Genomic DNA, 20,584 nt, shown 5'->3' with positions numbered 1-20,584 from the left:
GAAACACCCTATAAAATGCCTTTTTTGCTCTTTTCAAGGAATGGAATTTAGGCAGTAGGAAACGAGAATTTATCCCCGTTCTAACGACTATCATTATGGTAGCACAGAAAGGTATATTATTACACTGGACGAAAAAAATCCACCCCTAAGGTGTTTGAAATTACTAACATGATTCTGAGAGTGATCTATTATGAAAGGCAAGCAACTCTTCGTTCCACAAGAAGTGGGGTACATATCTTGAATCCTTAGACGAATCTACTATTTTTCTACATATTTACAAACTTTTTGAGAACGCTTCTTGGTTGAGATTGCTGATAATGGATAACAACCCACCTTAATCTTAATTTTCCAACTGTAGCTAGAAGTCTGTATTAACAAGAAAGCTAACCCACAACATATGTAAAGCTTACACCGTTTTAATGACCTTACCTCTTGACTATGTGTGTGTCTGCCTTGTAGAGACCTATCTCTGTTGTTCACACTGATCCATTTCTGTATCTAAAAAAAACACTAATAAGCAATTGTTTATAAAAAAAAAGGAATACCAATAAAACATTTTTATCTGTTTGTATTGCTAGGAACGCTTCTATATTCTTAAAGGTTATATCATTTTTCATATACCAGGAATCACTGTTTTTAGTCGATACATGTGTTCACATCTAGCCTCAATACACCATACAGTGCGAGATGTCTGTCACGGGTGAGCTGTGATGTCCCACAGCCCTAACCTTGGGCACCCCCCCCCCCCCCTAAACTGTATCATCCACAAAGCAGTGTGATAAGGGTGCACAAGGAGACTGTGTGTGGATTGATTTGTGGGTGACTTAGGGCCAAATGCACTAAGCTTCAAAAGTGATAAAATGGAGAGTGATAAACAACCAACCAATCAGCGCCTAACTTCCATGTCACAGACTGTTTTAAAAATGTCAGGTAGGTGCTGAGCTTTTTCACTTTTGAAGCTTAGTGCATGTGGCCCTCAGTCTGTACACAGAGCAGAACAGAACTAGGATTAAAGCTGCCACTCATTGCCCCTACATTGTAGCAGAGACACTCATCCGTACACAGATATATTCCTCATGCGTCCTAGAAAAAATAGAATAAAAAGGAAGCCCAACGCTAGCAGAATCTTTTATGTGAAATGGTGTTCCATGAGTGGTTGGTTGGCATGATGGCAGCACAGATGTATGAGGACACATCTGTATAGTAATGACTGATTCTGCATGATCTAGTTTGGTAATGAAACATGTAGCATTTAGGGATTAACCTTAGTTGAATGCAGCCATGGAGATTATGGCTGCTGATCTTTCAGACACATCTCTGATGCATACTGGGCCAGATGTATTAAGCCTTAACAAGAGATACATGCAGGGGTGATAAGGCGAGATAAACGTCTAGCCAATGAGCTCCTTACTGACTTTTTTCAAACACAGCCTGTAACCTGGCAGTTAGCAGGTGATTGGCTGGGCATTTATCTCTCCTTATCACACTTGCATTTATCTCTTGTTAAGGCTGAATACATCTGCCCCATTGTGAGCGTCTTTACTTGTTGGTATCATATAATTTTTGCTTATTTGAATCTTACATGATGACAGAGTGTACATCGGGGAGAAACCGGTAACCGTTCTTAAGCTCTGTACACACTGAGCGATGTGTCCCTGTCGTTATGTTGACCCGACCGATCAGATCCTGAGTATACATTAGAACAATGTGTGATGAATACAGTGACCTACAGTATCCCTCCATCCCTCATTTGTTAGAAATAGGTCACTAGCGTTGGCCGTGCAGTGCGACTGACTGCGCAGCGTCTCTTGCGACTGTGGGCACTCGTGTCTATGCCAGATATGTTTTTTTTTCTGGAAATGACAAATCAGGCTGATAGGTCTCCAGTGTGTACCCAGCTTCAGACAATACATAGGGGGAGATTCTCTAAGAATCTCCGCCCCCCTTCGCCGCCCATCGCATATTTAATTATCGCATATGCTGTAACATAAGCGATAATTAAGGCAAAGGACAGCTCTTGCGTTAAGAGCTGTCCTTTGCGGTGAGAGTCGCCGGGTCCCAGCAGGTCCCGGCGGCTCGCCCCTCCCTCCCACACCCGGCGCTGCTGCTGCGCCGGGCTCTCCTCCTCCCTGCACCCGGAAGAGGATCAGTGCAGGGAGGAGGTCACAGGTCCGGGCAGCACTGCGCTGTGCTGCCCGGACACAGGTGAGGGGGGAGGGGGCGATGCTGGGGGTCGGCGTGGGGCGACGGAGGGTTGCGATAGAAGCCCATTGGCTTCTATGGGGCATCGCCAGATTTTTCTGGCGATGCCCCCCCGCCGCGGTAACCGATAACGGGGTTTTTACCGCATTTTTAGTTTAGAGAATCCCGCCCACATTCTTTTGTGGGCCCAGGAACCTCAAAGAAAGGAAGTTAACCGAAGTTAGGTTTTACCATAATTCCTCTTATTTTGCTTGGTGGGTAAATTCTGCCTGCTATTGTAGTTCACAAATGCTGGCTATATTTTAATAAAGCTTTTTAAAAATAGAGGTAATGTTGCCCATAGCAACCAATCAGATTCTGCCTATGTATTCCCTTAGAATCCTAGAAAATTATAGACACAATCTGATTAGTTGCAATGTGGCCAGTAGCATATGTACCACGTTAACTGCATATCAAGAGATTTTCCCTTCGTGTCTGTGCAGATTATGTATGTACAATTGGGGTATTCCGTTACAATTCCAACAGGCGTAACGGCCGCGGATTGTTGAAAATGGCTGCAGATTCGACTACCCAGCGGCCGCATTAAATAGATGTGTGCCGATATTTGACTGTCTGAAATATCAGAACACCTTGAATACCTGTAATTATTGCATAGATATTAGTGTAATTGCACATCTGTCAATTCTGTAATGTTCCTTCTGTATTAATTTCGTTTAACCTGCTTAGAAAATATGTGAGGTGCCTTAGATATTTATGTAGGTTCTGAGATATTTCCTATAAGGAAAGTGATAGGTCTCCAACTAATGCTGCTCTACAGGGTGGATGCTTTTCTTTTGCAAACTAGATCTTGGCCATACTGTAGTTCAACAATTTCAAACTTGCCAGCCTGTGTTCTATTCAGCATGCAAGAGTTTACCTAAGGATTGAGTTCCTCTGCTTTTCTATCCAACACTAAATAGCTTTTTTCCCATCTTTATCACCAACCAATTTTTTTCCTTTTTCTCCTTTTAAATACAACTCTCATATTGTTTAACTTGGAAGAATAACAATCTTGTAAAGTAGGCTGGCGGTTTATTAGAAAGGTAGTAATGTTTTATAGAGCGATGTCTCATTAACTTGCCGGGAATCATTGCATCATTTACATTTTCTGGATTGGCTATGTTCAGGACCAGGACAGAGTTCATCAGATTACCAAGCAGAGTGTGGCACACAGAGCAGCTTCTACAGTACATTAAAGTCACAGTATTTGGGAAGAATGTATTGACTGAGAGCACAGCAAAAACCTGTCATTACCGTGCAGGGTTTCCCAATTATTACTCTTAAGCACCAATTTACATTTACAAAGTGTGCTGGTTTTGTGCTAATCCCAGCCAGAGCCCTTTGTCATCCTGTGGAAAACATTGAAGAGACTCACTGGGAATTAGTGTAGCTGAAAATCCTACTACTATAGATGCTGATCTGTCATTGCATTCATGTTCTTATACTTCCCCAAACTGCTGCCTTGTTTAGGCTACTTTATGGCTTAAAGGGCAATGGCAGTTTAAGGTTATTAGTTACACATACTGGATGTGGTTTGTATGACGTCTGTCTGCTTTTTTTTGTTTACCACCCATGTCTTCATGCCAAATAGTTAAGTTCATCAGATATTAAAACGAGCGTGATCACTTTAGTTCATGGTTTTCTGGACTGAGGAATGATGTACAACATGCGAGGAACCATTCTTACCCAGTTATTTAGAGCAGGGGTTATCAGCCAATATCCTCAACTACCACTAACAGGCCATGTTTTGTGGATTTCAGCTTGTGGAAATCAAAGGGAGATTTACTGACCCAGCAAAATAGACGAACGCATGTGCACAATTAAATAATTCCACAAAACGTGCCCTGTTGGTGGTATTTGGGTTAAGAGCCCCTAGCATCATCTAATAATTGTATGAATCCCACATATATGTCATTGTCTGACTGACCAGAACATGCGTATTGCTACCAAGCCTTATTATTGCCTATAAACTAGTATGTATGTTTTTAGTTGGGGATGTAGCTAAAGGAAATGGATAATGGGATAGTCCAGACATTCCCAACCACGGTCCTCAAGGCACACCAACAGTGCAGGTTTTAGTTATATCCAGTAGGGATGGCCATCGACTATCGATGTTCCCAAAACATCGATGGTTGGGACCTAGTGCTCGAGGTTTTGGTCATCGATAGTGGATGGTTGAATATTTATATGCCATCGATGGATGGCTTCCAATGGTAAAAGTTGGGGGCGCACTGCGTGCGCAGCATCATTGCGTCCAGCGGCGTCAGGAGGTGCGCGCATGCGCAAAAGAAACTTATCCTGGATTGACGGCTAAAGTTTCTTCTGCACATGCGCACGGATCCCGGCCGGGCAGGCTGCCCGCAGCGACCCATGGTTTATAGCCATCGATGGTTCCTGCTCTAGAAGCCATCGATGGGGCATGTGCCGATGGCCATCCCTAATATCCAGGCATGAGCACAGGTGACTTAATTAGTATCTGAGGGATTCTGATTAAACCATCTGTGCTCAAGCCTGGATATCACTAAAACCTGCACTGTTGGTGTGCATTGAGGACCGTGGTTGGGAATGTCTTGGATAGTCTGTGTGCATGAACTTAATGTTATTGCCTCTGGAGAGTTTGACTTTGCATTTTAACATTCTCATCCGTTTGATTTTAATGGTCATAACTCATAAAGGTGTTCAGATCTGAGCAAATGCACAGATGTAGTGTAGTAAGAAGTCCAGTTTGACGGGCAGATAACTCTTGCAGACTTTTTTTCATGTTACATTCCTACTGCTTTCGCTTCCAAACAACCCTGCCATTGCATGATCCAGATAAGTATTAATAGAGCTTAAGACTAGCTAAGTTTGCAAGAAAGCTACGGTATGAGCGAGCTGCCCAGCCTGCCATCAGTCACGATTCTATGGGGTTGTCCAGAGTGTTCTTTCTGAATGGAGGTGGGTCTAGGCATCTATGCCCTGGCTCATTCTGCTCTCCCTTTTTTTAGACAACTGGTAGTAGTGCTGTACTATATTACAAATTCCACATTCTGAGAAGTCAGTTCACTTTACCATGGGAGGTAGCAGCTCTCTGGTTAGAGTCCCTGCCCACGAGTAGCAAATATGTGCAAGCTGCTTTGATGACCAGAGCTGCACGCCAATGACACGGCAGCAGGTAGGAACCTTATTGTATGTTATGGGTGGCATGAGATAAGGCGAAAACATGGCGAGCAAATGTTACTGTGAAAAAGCAAATAGAGCAATGGTCTCCCATGTTTCTCATCATTTTCCACCTGTCTTGTATAAGAGGGTTCCCAGCACTAATCTTGTATACAGGCTCACTAGAGTACTAAGGCCCCCCTGTGGCACTGTTGATCTGCCAGCTTGAAGTGGATTGTATTTTTCTGTGGCGTTATGCTTGTTAATGGACAGAGACATTTGTTTCCCACGTTTGCCTACTGTTAATTGCATCAGTTTCTACCAAGAAGCCTGTGGAGATGACCAAAGGGGAACAGAGAAGGCAGCAGTAATGATGGTTGAATTCTGCATCTCTGTCCAACATCTTAGCTGGCACAGTATTGCAGAAGGTCTGTAAAACAACCCTGTGTGATATTGCAGTGCCTTGTTTCTGAGGACCTATCCATTGACCTAAGTCCTGTGATTAAAAATAGCCATAGGGATACCCTGATACCATACATGTTGTCCATTTCACCCTGTAACAGCTGTAACGCAAGTCCAAGGTTTTTGTGCAATCTATCTGTGGCTAGCTTTATTGTGCAGTACATAAAACAAAAGCTACAAAAAGCCCATATGGGCACTAAATAAGCATAAAAGATTCCCTCTCCAGGTTAGTAGGACCTAATTGTATTTATTTATTAGCAGTTTCTTATATAGCGCATACATATTACACAGCGCTTTACAGAGAATATTTGACCATTCACATCAGTCCCTGCCCCAGTGGAGCTTACAATCTATGTTCCCTACCACATGTACATGCACACACAGACATTCTAGGGTTAATTTTTTTGGGAGCCAAGTAACCTAGCGGTATATTTTTGTATTGTGGGAGGAAACTGGGAGTACCCGGAGGAAACCTACGCAAGTACGGGGAGAATATACAAACTCCGCAAAGTTAGGGCCATGGTGGGTATTGAACCCATGACCTCAGTACTGTGAGACAGTAATACTAAACATTACACCATCCATACTGACCTAATGATCATACCTCAAACACAGGCATAGCCACAGTATTTATATTCAGTCATACACATTGCCAAAATATCCCGGGCCAGATATGCGAGGTATCAATCAGTGTCTCATAACAGGCCAGCTGCTTGTTTCTCCAGGTAGTGTTGAATCCTCTAATTCGGTATGATGTTGATGAGCTGGTGCAAGTAATAGCCTAGGTTCCAATTCTTAAAGAAGTCATCATTTATTAATGAACACATCGATAGATCACCCAGTACTTAAAGTTAATGCTCCCATGGCTATGTTCAGAATAACAGTAGCTGCATAATGTTTTACAAGGAGTTATATCTTCTGCTTATTTTTATTAACACTCCCACTGATGCAACATCTTTTTCCAACTCTTACACATATTTGGACATTTGGTAAGGAAAGTATTTCTAAGCATGTATTGTACCCTTGGTGGTAATCAGAAAACTCAATAGGGTGTATATCAGGATTTTACCTTACTTGGAGCTCAGGACCTGTTCTCAGAAATACCCGGAGTTACTGTTTTTTTTTTTTTTTTTGACTATTTTAGATATTTGAGAAGATGTTGTTAGCACCAGAGCCTTGCTCTGCCTCAAAGCGCCCTTAAATATGCAGCATCGGCTTTTTAAAAAACAATCTGCCTAATCTAGCAATGTGCATTTTTTGCCTTCTGGATAAATAGTTTCCTAAGGTGGCCATATACTACTGCGAGGAGTCCCAACAGTGTATGGCCAGCCAGTCCCCTTTAAGCCACCTGGGATTTTCTCGGGTGGAAGCATCGCATGTGGTCCTTCTGCATATGACGTATCCTAAGCAATCCCGTTCCCAGCTTCTGAGAGGGGTGGGGGGGGCAGGGCCGCAGGTCAGATGTGCAGCAGGTCCGGATCCGATCCGCGGTCCTGTGCATATCGGATCAGATGGTAAGCATATAACATCTAGCCCATTTACACCTGATTTCCCGGCCCAATTCGTCAGAATCTGGCCGAATCGGGTGTAAAGTTGCCAAATCGTACTAGTGTATAGGGGCCTGTAGTTTACTTTAGACCCAATAAAAGGTTGTCAGAGTTCGCTACATAGTTATATAACAAATACTGGGAATATTACTGGAATAAGGGGAATGTATTGTATGTTTTTGCCACCATTTTCAATATTTTTTTTTTTTATGCTTTCTTTTGAATAGTATGGAAAGCCAGTAAAACTTTTTAGATGAGTAAAGACCATTGCAGTGAAATCCTAAAACAGCTGTCATTCTACAAGTATTCCGTTTGCCAAACTCTTTTGCAATACTTTTTTTCTTTCTAATACCCCTTTCACACAGAAAAATCCCAAAAACCCAGGTATTTCCCGGATACAAAAACCCGGGTACAACTAGGCAGCAAGGGGCTGACCCCCTTTCACACAGGAGCAAAAACCCGGGTATTTCCCGTGTCGACCCCTTTCACACAGAAGCCGGATTTTTCCTGCAAAACTCTGTGTGTCATAAGAAAAGGACAGTTTTAAAGGCACACAGAGATGAGGTCATCAAAAGTGGGAGGTGTCTGCTCACTGGATTGCATTAAACATGGCTGACAAGTTGCAGAACACCCTCACTATTAACCTAAATACTATGACACAGTAGAAAAACAAGGACACATTGGTTGTATGTTTGAAAGAACTGGTTTTATTTTTCACAAAATGTGTTTTATGCAGTTCACTTTAAATATAAAATGTTTTCAAATATAAATCTTTAGTGGTCATAAATATCCTTACAACACTGAAACGACATTGAACTATTGCAACACGAGGTACAATATGTATTTAGCATAGGTATACTATCAGTGGTGGGTGAATAGGTTGTGCTGCCATCCAAGCTGGTATAGTATAGGGGAGAAACACACCTAGTCCGACTGTCCAGCAGCCACACATTTTCATCCGGCACTGTATATATAGATAAACACTTGTATTTGCAATTTTTGGTACCTGTAGGGCACAGGTCTTCAACCTGTGGCCCTTCAGATGTTGTGGAACTACATGTCCCCGCATGCCCTGAGTTTTTTTGCCATCCAACTATAGGAAAAAATGTGGCAATGCATGGTGGGACATGTAGTTTCACAACATCTGGAGGGCCACAGGTTGAAGACCTGTGCTGTAGGGCAATTCTAAACACTCTGGCTCCTGCCGGGCAGTGAAAACCCGCACGGCCAGGAATCTGTGCCGCACACAGCAGTTTACAATGATGGGATCCGGCTGAAACCAGGCGGGCTGGGTGAATGGTCACATCTGTGCCCATTATTAACTACGGTGTGTGTCACGGCTTCCTGGCCGTGCGGGGTTTCGCCATCCGACAGGAGTCGGAGTGTGTGAAATAGCCCTTAGTACACCCAAAAAAAATATAAATATATAAATATAAGCCCCAAACAGGGAATTTTTTTATTGCCTTAAAGATAAAGAAGAAGGCACACTGTGTACACATTATAGATTATGTTCAGCCACATATCTAGAGTATACTCTATTTGTACACATTTAAATAAAAAAAAGTTTGAGAACTTTGATTCAGCTCCAAACTGAAGAACCAAATGAGCTTTTTTGAGGCTCATAAACTAAAGAACCATAATACTCTACTGTGTGCATCAAAATGGAACACAGCATTTAAAGGCCCTTGTAAGTGCCACTTTTTAACCAAGAAAAATTGAACGAGGCCAGAAAAAATAGAAATAGAACAACCATATAGCAACATTACTACAAATGCCTGTAGGCAGTGCTGATTACAGTGCTAACAGGAGTGTTATGATTACTAGCATTCACTGAATCATCAGCATAATTTTTCACATTGCCATATTGCCTACTACATCCTGTGCCATTGACAGTATCATGCACTGTCTCCTGTGGACTGGTATTGGCATGTGGCCTACTTGGCTGTGTGGCATGTGAAAAATTATTGCCCATGTTTTCAGTATAACTACGCCCTTGGCCCTGCACAGTAGTTTGGCTTGAATTTGAAGGCATAAATGTATGGCCTCTGTGTGGTGGATTACAATAATCACCCTCAGCGTACGGACTACACAGCTTGTAAGGGTGCGGATTCTGTAATGTAGACACCATATTGGAAAGGAAGGTCATCTGTGCATCACGATTTTCACGCGCTATGCGTTCGTGCAGACCCACCAACTGTGTGAGAAAGGAATCTTGCAACTGTCTCTCGTTGTCAAAGAAGCGCTGTAGTCGGGCATCCTCTTGAGTTTGAAATTCAAGATCGGACTCTCGGAGATGATCTACCAGGATTCTTGACATTGAGCGCGTAGCAAGCTCCATCTTTGACGGTTTTTTCTTCCTTGCAGGTACATCAAATACTAAAAAAAAAGGAAAAATCATTACAATCCAATAGCGCCATGCCAGTATATATATATATATATATATATATATATATATATATATATATATATATATATATATATATATACACTACTACTACTGGTTCCCACAATACCCCTCTCCAGGGCACACCACATGTGTGCTGTAGTAGTGGGTGCGTGGTTGTTACCTGTGTTACTGTGGGACTACAGGTCCCAGCAAGCCTGCAACACATGCTGATACTTGGGAGAACCACAGGTACTAGCATGTGGGGCATTAAAGGCCTGCTGATACCTATAGCCCCCTGTACATCTATTAAAATAGATACACAAACAATACTTGAAAAACTTACTGTTACGACGCAACGTTGGGGTCTCAGTCTGTGCAGGAGCGGGTGTCCCAGATGGGGTAATGGTGCTGGCTCCACTGTCGTCAACCTCAGCCTCTATTGGATCAATTGTGTCCTCCATGGCAGCAATAGGATCAGGGATGCTGTTGTCTATGCTGTCTTCCAACTCCATTATAGGTGGGCAAGATGGGCTGCATTCTGGAGTTATGCTCCGTGATGAAGCTGCACTGGATGATGATATGGCAACAGGGTTCACCAGGGCAGAATTGCCAAAGACCTCGTTACATTGGTCGAAGTAAACCCATTCCATCCTCCCAGCACCACTTTTCCTCCTGTTGTTGTCACAAACTTTGTTGTAATACCTGCGCAGAGCTTTTAGTTTGTTGACCACCTGCTGCTGGGTGCGCACAATGCCCCTTGAAGTGAGGACCTTGGCAATATTGGTGTAGACTACAGCGTCCTTCACTGTGCCAGTAATCTGTTTACGGATTTCTTCCTCCCCTCTGACACTGAGCAGCTCACGGATCTCCTCATCTTTCCAGTGCGCCATGTCCTCTGCCACGTGCGCTCAGCCAATCAGGGAAGCTGTAAAGATCAGCCAATCACGCAGCACCATGCTGCACAGCCAATGAACATGATTTTTCAATAGTCGGGAGAAAAACACGGGTCGGGACCTTTCACACAGCCGCAGACACGTGTCTGACACGGGAAAAACCCAGGTAAATTACTGGGTCGAAGTCCCGGAACTTTAGACCCGTGTTGACCCTTTCAGACAGAAGAAAAACCCGTGTCGACACGGCAAGAGCAGGGAAATTACCGGGTCTTTTTTTCTGTCTGAAAGGGGTATCACTGTTTGCCATCATTGAACATTATAGTTTTGTTTAGTTGCATTCCACTTATGTTTTTTATGTTCCAAGACATTCCTCTTCGAAATTGCGGGTTGAAAAGCTGGGATTGAACTCTGATTCAAGATTGCAGATGTTCATGGATTTATTGTGAATGTCTCATAACCTCCTGATGACCTTAATAGGTGTTTGTTTGCCACAATGGAAAAGGGAGACTAGACTCTATATGCATAAAATTGTACAACGATAACCCAGAGAAATGTTTTTTAACACAAGTTTGGCTATTGGGCGGAAATTAAATATTATGTAAGACTGACTAGACGTGAAACGAAACCTGAAACCACATTAACCTCCTCATGCGTTGTAGGGAGACTGGCATTTATTAAATTGACCTTTAAATTCACAATTATAAGGGGAAATTGACAGTTCCCAATGGGCTCTAAAATGATGGCTCGGATCTACTGCAATGGACAGTGTTGGTTTTTAATCAGTTTTTCAGTAATGGTGTTCTCTATAATTTTTAACCCTTAACATGGTGGAGACTGAGCCTTCAGAGCAGGTTTCTATTTTTTTTTTTTTTTTATATATATACCTGTTTCCCCCTGAGGATAGACTAAAATGGGAAACGCCGCTGCCAGCGAAAACATACGTGTCATGTCTTTCAAAAAAGTCTACTACTGCCCATTCGTAGAGTGGTCGCTCTTAAGGAGCTGGCCGGCCGCAGTTTGGAAAGCACGCTAAAAACCATTTACACTGCAGCAGCTATCCTTCTCAGACCTGCGTTAATAAGTTCATGGGTAAAAAAGCCATGGAAAAATGGGCCACTGAGCTTGCTCAGGGCCTACTTGACCACCTACCTAACTCTGTATTGATCACTCTAGCTGAACATATCAGTGAGTCAGTGGTATATTTGAGTGAAGCGTTGGCAGATATCACAGACCTCGGGTCCAGGATATAAGCCTCTGCAAGCCGCACATTATGGTTGCATTCTTGGTAAGCAGAAACAGAAACTAAACAAGCGGTTGAGGCCTTTCCTTTTACAGGTGATGTTCTGTTTGGCCAGGAATTAGACAAGTTAATTTCACAGGCTACTGGAGGTAAATCTCTTTTTTTCCTTCGTCTACCCTGGCCCCTAAGCGACTTTATTCAGGTCCGTCCTTTCGTGGGCCTCCGGCATACAGTATACTAAGCCGACAGACAGAAAACCAACTGAGATTGTTTAAAAGAGCTGTCGGTCGGCTGTTTATATGCAAAGTGCTGATATGTATTTATTTTGAATACACATCCTTTTTTCTTCACCAAACCTGTGTGCTGGTTCTTCTCTACTTCTCAATCATCAAACGTGGAAGGGGTGAGTGTGGTCCTATTAACTTGTATGGACCCTGCACCTGCAATCTACTTCAAAGTGGCTGCCTCCTGCTTTCTCTCTCTCTCTCTCTCTCTCTCTCTCTCTCTCTCTCTCTCTCTCTATCTATCTATCTATCTATCTATCTATCTATCTATCTATTATATATGCTGCCGCGTTTGAGGCAAAGATAGAATGCAACTTCATAACCTGATCATCCTCATTCATTCTGTTTAAGCAGCAAATTAATGTTGTGCTAGGAGGATCAGCAGTACGTGTCCTTTACAGCTGTAGACAGCTCTTTCCTGTATATTGATTTAGAAATTGATACACTGGGACCCTGCAAGATCAGAGACCATTCATTAACCGCTATATACAAGGAGCCATGGTTCTTGAATTTGAGGATGCAGTCACATAATTGTCTGCTAATGTAATGCTGCCTCTACTGGGAATAGGTGACACATGCTTGTTTATAACGGCCATATATTTTATTGTTCTAAAAATGCTATATTTCATAGCGTAGCTATATATACTAGTATAGGAAGGGTGTGCTGGCTGGCAAGGATATTACTATATTTCTAACCCTATTGAATTTAAATTCTGCTGTAGTGTGATTTGGACGGTAATAGCTTGTTCTCTTGCAGGTAGTCCTTCAGGGCTGGATTTGTCACTAGGCCCGTGAGGCACGGGCAGTGCAGAGCATACAGGCAGTATGCCTGCCCTGCTCAGTCACACACTGACAGCCTGTAACTCCGGAGCCGGTCCACACAAATTTGCCTACCCTAGTGCAGGGTTGCCGACTTTAACATTCTCCTCTACGGGAGAAGCCCGGAGAGGAGAGTTTCAGCAGCCTCTCAGGGGGCGGGGCTTACGAGTGACATCACTAAGCCCCGCCCCCATACTGTTAAAAGCAGCGAATTCAGGGATCTCCATTGAGGGGGCGGGGCTAAAATGACGCGATTGTGCCGTTTTAGCTCCGCCCCCTCCTCTGAGACCCGAGGATTGCGGCATTTTAATGCCGCGATCCGGGGGTCAGCGGGGGTCCCCCCTGAATCCGGGAGGGTTGCCCACCCTTCCGGGGGCCGGAAGGGGGTACCCGATGAGGGTCGGCAACCCTGCCCTAGTGTTCCTTTCTGTTCCTTGCAAGCGTCAAGGAACTATTCTCCCTGCAGTGCAGGTTACAGAGCCCTCCCTCCTGTCATCAAGCTGCTGCCTGCTACAAACGGAGCAAACGGAATGTGTCTGGAGCACTTTAACTGTTTGTCTCCTTTCTTTTAAACCGTAAAGGTGCCCATACACGCTGCAATTATCGCAACTTTTAAAGTTCAAAACGCATCGCATGTGCGATAATCGCACCGTGTAACTGCGGGGATGCGTTGCGATGCGTGTCCCTGCGGGTACAATATTGTATAGCACAAAAAGTATCTGCAGGCAGTACTTTTTGTGCTACATTGCATCGCATCGCATCACATCACTTTAGTAGTACATGCGATGCAATGTGATGTACGTTTGTAACTATTAACTTAAAAAAAAAAAAAGAGTCTGAAATCTCATTGCATTGCACCCGCAAAGTACAGTACATCGCATTGCATCCACTTAAAGTGCCAAAATCGCATGGCAGCTTGAAGTTCAAAATGCAAAGCACACAAAATCGGTGCGTGTATGGGCACCATAAGTGCTAATAAATTGTCATGTTAAAAGTGGGTGCCAAAGCTACACCAGTATTGTGAGTACTGGTGTTATTTATTATGATACACACATATGTATGTATGTATGTATGTATATATGTCTATCTCTCTCTATCTATATCTAGATAGATAGATACTGTAGCTATATATAAAGTATTCTATCTCTATCACAGATAATTCAGGAGAGCAACATTGTTCCTATTGCTGAGCATCCATATGGAGGAGGTAGGAAACGGGAAAAGCTGTGCCTGCAGTGTGCCACCACTACCAGCTGTTCCATGCAGCTACAATGGCACATTATGGGCTTCGCTTTTAATTGAAATGCCGCCTAAATGAATGCCAGTGATGAAATGGTGGTTAACTGATTGCTTAAGGTTCTTACTAGTTCAACTTATGTGGAGATTGTAAATCCTCAAAGAGATTCAGTGACCGCTTACAGGCTTTTATACAGGTGTTGATCAGTTGGTCACCGGCAAGTTCTTAGACAGTCATTAGGTCGACATGCATTTAGGTTGACATATGTCTAGGTCGACATGCATGAAGGTCAACAGGGTCATAAGGGCGACAGGGTCATTAGGCAGACATGGGTAAGGTCGACAGTGAAAAAGTTGACATGTTTTTTTTTTGTTTTTTTGGTACTTGTTTCCTAGCACGGCCACACCGATTTACATCGGGGTGGTCGTGTCTGAAAAATCGGGTCGATCGCATCGCATGCGATTTGGTCGCATGCGATGCGATCGACGCGACCGACCCGATTTTTTGATTGAATGAAATGTAAATCGGGTCCCTGGGACCCGATTTTACATTGGATTCAATGTAAAATATTCCCAACCCCCCCAAATTTAACGGCGTAAACCCCACCCCACGATAGACGCCAACCCGAAGCGTGGCGAGCGCAGCGAGCCCGCGAGGGGCGGCGGTGCGCGTCCTCCGACCTTTTCATTCCCCTACTATCCACGTCGGCGTGGAGTTGAGAATAGAATAGTGTGGCGAGCCCCGCGAGGGGACGCGTATACCTGTGAAGTTATACGCGTCCCCTCGCGGGGCTCGCTGCGCTCGCCACGCTTCGGGCTCGGTGGCTCGCTGCGCTCTCCACACTATTCTATTCTCAACTCCACGCCGACGTGGATAGTAGGGGAATGAAAAGGTTGGAGGACGCGCACCGCCGCCCCTCGCGGGCTCGCTGCGCTCGCCACGCTTCGGGTTGGCGTCTATCGTGGGGTGACGACGGGGACATCTATAATGTGAAATGGGTCATATTGGCCCATTTCACATTTTTCACATTTTCTCACGATTTCAATGTTAAAAAATATTTTAACATTGAAGCCTATGGAAAAATCGGGGGCATCGCGTCGGGACCAATGTTAATGGTCCCGACCGACGCGATGCCCCCGATATTTTACCTTTCCCGACACGATTTCAATGTTAAAATATTTTTTAACATTGAAGCCTATGGGAAAATTGGGGGCATCGCGTCGGTCGCGTCGCGACCAATGACAATGGTCCCGACCGACGCAATGCCCCCGATATTGTGTCTTAGCCGGCCAAATGGACCTGATTTCAAAGGAAATCGGGTCCATCGTGTGGATCGTGTACCTTAACTTAAAGGTACACAATCCATAAGATTGTGGCCGTGCTAGGAAACAAGTACCGTTTTTTTTACCCTTATGTCCTAGTGGATGGTAGGTCATTTTGTTTTGACATGGACACCGAAACATGCCACCACGTCCCCTCGCATGGCTCAGTATTTTATTCTCCCCCCACACCCTAGTAGATGGTAGGGCATGAAATGGTGCTTGTCTGCTCAAAAAAACACCTGTCGTCCTAGTGACCCATGTCGTCCTAAAGTCATGTCGACCTACTTGGTGGTGACCCAATGACCGTATTCCTTGGCTGCAGAAATCCAAGTGTTAATGTCTGCCGTCAGGCCTGTATTACTTACTATATACATATCACTTGTGTATTATACCATTTTGCTATCTCAAAAAGCAGATATTAATCAAAATTTTGAGAGAACCAAAGGGATTTCTTTAGGAATTGGGGACTTTGATGTGACCAATGTTCAGCGTCAGTTGGTCAGTGCAGGGCGTTACACTGCTTGTGAATGCTAGTGAAATGTTCACCGCCAAGCCACAAAAACGACTTTCTCTCCATTCTTTGTTGAACATCCCTCATTGTGCAGTACACAACACAGATTGCCCAGAATACAACTATAGTTAGTTTTTTTTTTTAATAGCCTGTAAATTGCAGACTGGGCGTACTGTATGTGCACATCGCACTTTGTTGATGGGGTAGGTTTTTCTGTTTGATTGTCCTGGTAAAACCTACACAAAAGCTTCCTACAAGGACTTTACAATGTTCCACATTTCTATTAAATAGTACATTATAAATTAGACTCTTTTGCACTAATAACTGAGAAGGAAGCACAAGCGCATGGTTCCTCCATGAGGGCAGCACACACCTCGTGGTATCCTCCTCCACCACAGGAACTGTGACTAGTAAACACCAGAGCTGCAATTACTACTGCAATCCCAATTATGACAGAGGAAGACCTGCTAAGGCGACCAATTCAACTTTGAACCTATTTGTTTTGCTTAAGTATCTTTATGTTAAGTAATAAAGAAAGGAAAAGGTGGGCGCAGAAACAGACCAGATAAATAAGAGCATGCGCAGGTGACATGTCCTAGTATATTGCGAGCTGTTCTAGAAGCAGCTTAAATTAAATGTGTGTGGTATAGGGTACTGACAGTTGGGATCCTGACAGTCATTAGCCCGACGTCAGGATCCCGACTGCCCGGACTCAGACAGCATGGTGAGAGCAATAAAGCCCCTTGCGGGCTTGCCACGCTGCGGGCACGGTGGCTCGCTACACTCACCACCGGAGGAAGAATAGCCGGTGGTCCTCGGCAAGCGACTGCTGGGTTTTGACAGTCGGGACCACGACGTTGGGTAAATGACTGCCGGGACCGCGTCTGGCACCCAACTGAAAAAATGATAAACCACTTCCTAGGACTAATGTGTAAGCTCTCTGTGTACAGGGTGTTTAATATAAGTAATTTAGCATTTTTTTCACTTTAATAATATTTATATTAACTGAAGCAGTCTTTATTTTGCAGTATGTTAGACCTTTGAGTTGGTTATGTTCAGCATGGCAGAGGGGTACTAAATGTGTTTAGCATTCTGCAGTAGGTGCACATATGGGCAAGGGTGTATTTACCATAGGTGCAGGGAGTTATGTTGCTATGGGGCCCACAGTTGAGAGGGGCCTAATTTCCCTGTTAATCATGTGCTACTGTATGTGTTTTTTCATCAATAGGTGGTACATGGGGCCCCCTTACATACATACTTTTTCTATGGGGCCTAGAAATAAATAGTTACGCCACTGCATGTGGGTGCTGTGACAGCAGAGTGTCTGTGCGGATCAGCAGGCTTGTGTCCTCAGAGCTGCTTCTGACTTAGTCTGACTCCGGGGAGACACATAAAGTCAGACCATTTGTTTTGAATCTTACAAAACAGGCTCTCGGATATAAGCCCTTGTCCCTGTAGTGTCTCATTAAAAGTCAAATTAGAGGCCAATAAAAGCTGCTTGGATGTTTAATTAGATATTATTTCTTGCGATTAAAAGGGTACACGGCTGCGAAAGAATCTCTGACCTTTCATGATCTGAGCTGAGCAGGATGCTGATGTGTTCAATTACTCGCTTGTGGGAATTAGGCCCATCCCTGCCATCTGGGTGGATTTTCCCCCCCTTCTGTCTTGAGGAGAAGCCGTTATCTGCAGGCAGTATATAATAAGTTGATTCTTCCGTTTTTATAATTATGAAAATGTTATCTATCAGATAAGTGCTGTTAAATGATCTTCATACAAACACGATGAGCCTGTCCTACATAAAAACATGAGTGTAATGGGACAAAGATAAATCCGCTTTCTGCTTATCTGGGTCTTGGACTATGAAATCTTGTTGCAATTATTGTGCATTTAGGGCAGGGATGAGAAACATTGGTTCTTCCAGCTGTTGTTGAACTACACATCGCAGCTACTTTTTTGTTATTTGGCAATGCTACAACTGTTGGAGGGCATGATGGGGTGTGTAGTTAAACAGCTGGAGGGCCACAGGTTCCCCATCCTTGATTTATGTTTTCATGCAAATCCATTTTGCTCACAGATCTTGCCCATGCACTCATGCTGAACCTACATAACTTTGATCATATCAGAGCTGTATGTATTTCAGCCACGTCTCCACTGCGGCTCAAGGTGTGTAACTGGCAACTGGGCAGCCACATGTGAGATTGCGCATGAGCTCCGAACAGCCTGCAATTGCCCCTACATTTCCACAAAGTATTGTCATTAGCTTAGGACGTTACCGATTGACCAATGAAGTAATGTAGATGTTGAAATAGGGGCATGAAGCAACTACATATAGAAAGGAAGTCCACAATTTGTGGGTTCTTGCAAATTATTCTCATCTAGTCCAGACTGTTTTTCCAACCTATACTCACAGTGCAGTTTTGGTTCTTAAATTGCTTGGCTCTACATGGCCTCTTTGTAAAATCCTGATCCATCACCACACTCAGACCATTGTCTAAAATGTATTTTTCACGTCCTACAGACCCATTATGGATTTTTCAATTGATAACGCTTCTGAACACCGTCCTCAATAATAGTACTTGAAGAAAGGCTGCACCAGGTGCTGTTCAATATTTGGTTGTGGTGTAGATGTAACAGACACCTCTGCAGATCATGTCTTGGGTGTCTACATGAAGGGCTAGAACAGTGCCACAAAGGGAGAGTATTTCATACGGTTTCCTTATTGTGGAAAGAAGCATTACATTAGAATCCTGGATCTATTAAAGGCTATAATGTTTAATTTTATTAACTTTCATAACTTTTTTTTTTTAATTTAAATTTAAGGGGTAAATTTGCTAAGATGGGAGTTCTATGAAGATAATAAATATAATCTAATTGGTTGCCCATAGCAACCTAAAGGCGGCCATTCACTAGTGTGATATGTCCACTTTTTTATGTGATTCCAACGCATTGCTGTGGCAGATCGTGTGAAAAGTGACACATCCCATGTCATTTTCTTGCGATGTGAGGCGTGTTCCTGTGCACCTCGCAGTTGCAGATTCTACGGGCTGCCATGAATATTCATCGCAGCCCATAGCCCTCATGCTGCGGGGTGAGTTGGCAAGGTATTACATGTGAGGTACTGCATGTGATAGCTTGCCCTAGTGGATTGGTGGCCTTTAGAGAGGAGGAGGCCTGTGTGCAGCCTCCTCCATTCGTGCAGATGCACACAGCGCAGTGGAGTCTGAGCACTAGAGCGCTCAGGCACTACTTCGTATGCGCAAACCTCTGAAATGAATGGCACAGCAGAGTTTTTGGCAATTCTGGTGTGATCTGGGACCGGGGGCTCATGTGCATCATACACATTTCACACATTATAAATACACCACTGTATGTAAGGTGTAAACTGTCCTAAATATTTCCAACTAGAGCCTTCTAACTATAATAGCAAGTGCTATTGCAGTGGAATACAATGAATAACCAGCAAACGATAGGCAGTAATGTGTGCATTCAGTCTTATAAATTAAAGATATAAAAAAGCCCAACCACAGAATATCTTAATTGAGTCTTAGACTTTATTAGTAAGACTGTGTCAGGTCTCACTATGAGTGTGTGAGCTGAATGCCTTCAGGATATCATCATTTTGCACAAAATAAATATTTTATCTCTCTGTAATAAATTCCCCGACGCTGCTTTTTACTGTGCAGTGTTTCATTATAATAGCAATCGGTTAGGAAAAGTAATAAGATCCTATTGCTATTCCACTGGGGTGAATACATTTGGTAATTGTGTAGCTGTACTTTCCAAGTCTCCCATTTCTTGTATTCTATCTTAGGGTCTGCTAATTCATACATTTTGCCGCCTTTGGCCACACTTTCTGCCAACAGGGGTATACATCCAATAAAGCACTGCAATCTCCACAGTCTGACATCAGCAATAGAATGAGTGGCCCTGTACAGCTCTATGACCTTCGTCGTGGTACTGCAATAGCATGCCGCCTTTCCAACAAGCCGGGTCATTACATTTCTCCTGCATTGGTCACCTGGGAGTGCTGGTACTGTGACGTGGAAAAGGCTTTGAGCAGCAGCAGTAGGCCTCTCACTGTCACTAAGCAGTACCAATGTGTGCTGAAATGCATAAGGGAAGATGCACCCAACCTTTGATAGAGTTAAAATGAAGATCGTCTTCATTATCTTCTAGTTCCCTTTATCTAGCACAGTGTATAAAATGACAGCAGCTTATTGGATGCTAGTGTATAGGCAACTTCACTTTATCTGTCAAATGTATACTACATCTCCCTTAGGGCTATTTTTCTGCAGGCTCCAGCAGGAACTGTGGCCCTTATTCTAGTTCACTCTTTCTGACAAAATATTTCTTAGATGGACAAAACCATGTGCACTGCAGGTGAGGCAGGTGTAAAACCCCACCCAAATCTAATTCTGCAGTGCACATGGTTTTGTCCATCTAAGAAATATTTTGTCAGAAAGAGTGAACTAGAATAAGGGCCACAGTTCCTGCTGGAGCC

The 20,584-nt window shown here is 43.6% G+C and overlaps 2 protein-coding genes across 5 annotated transcripts in view; one reads left to right on the top strand and one right to left on the bottom strand.

Moving 5' to 3' along the window:
- ARHGAP26 (Rho GTPase activating protein 26) overlaps window positions 1-20,584 on the top strand; it is a 502,534-nt gene that overhangs the window by 188,609 nt on the left and 293,341 nt on the right. The gene's annotated exons all lie outside the window — the stretch shown is intronic.
- LOC146072161 (uncharacterized) lies at window positions 8,353-10,664 on the bottom strand. Its single transcript, XM_083179496.1, has 2 exons — window positions 10,118-10,664; window positions 8,353-9,764 (listed from the first exon to the last, which is right to left on the bottom strand). The coding sequence occupies exons 1-2, from the start codon at window positions 10,662-10,664 to the stop codon at window positions 9,154-9,156; spliced, it is 1,158 nt and encodes a 385-aa protein (XP_083035622.1). The 3' UTR covers window positions 8,353-9,153.

This window comes from Crinia signifera, chromosome 4, assembly GCF_055691185.1.
Source record: "Crinia signifera chromosome 4, ASM5569118v1, whole genome shotgun sequence".
NCBI classification, from domain to species: Eukaryota; Metazoa; Chordata; class Amphibia; order Anura; family Myobatrachidae; genus Crinia; species Crinia signifera.
This window is presented reverse-complemented; position numbering and strand designations above follow the sequence as displayed.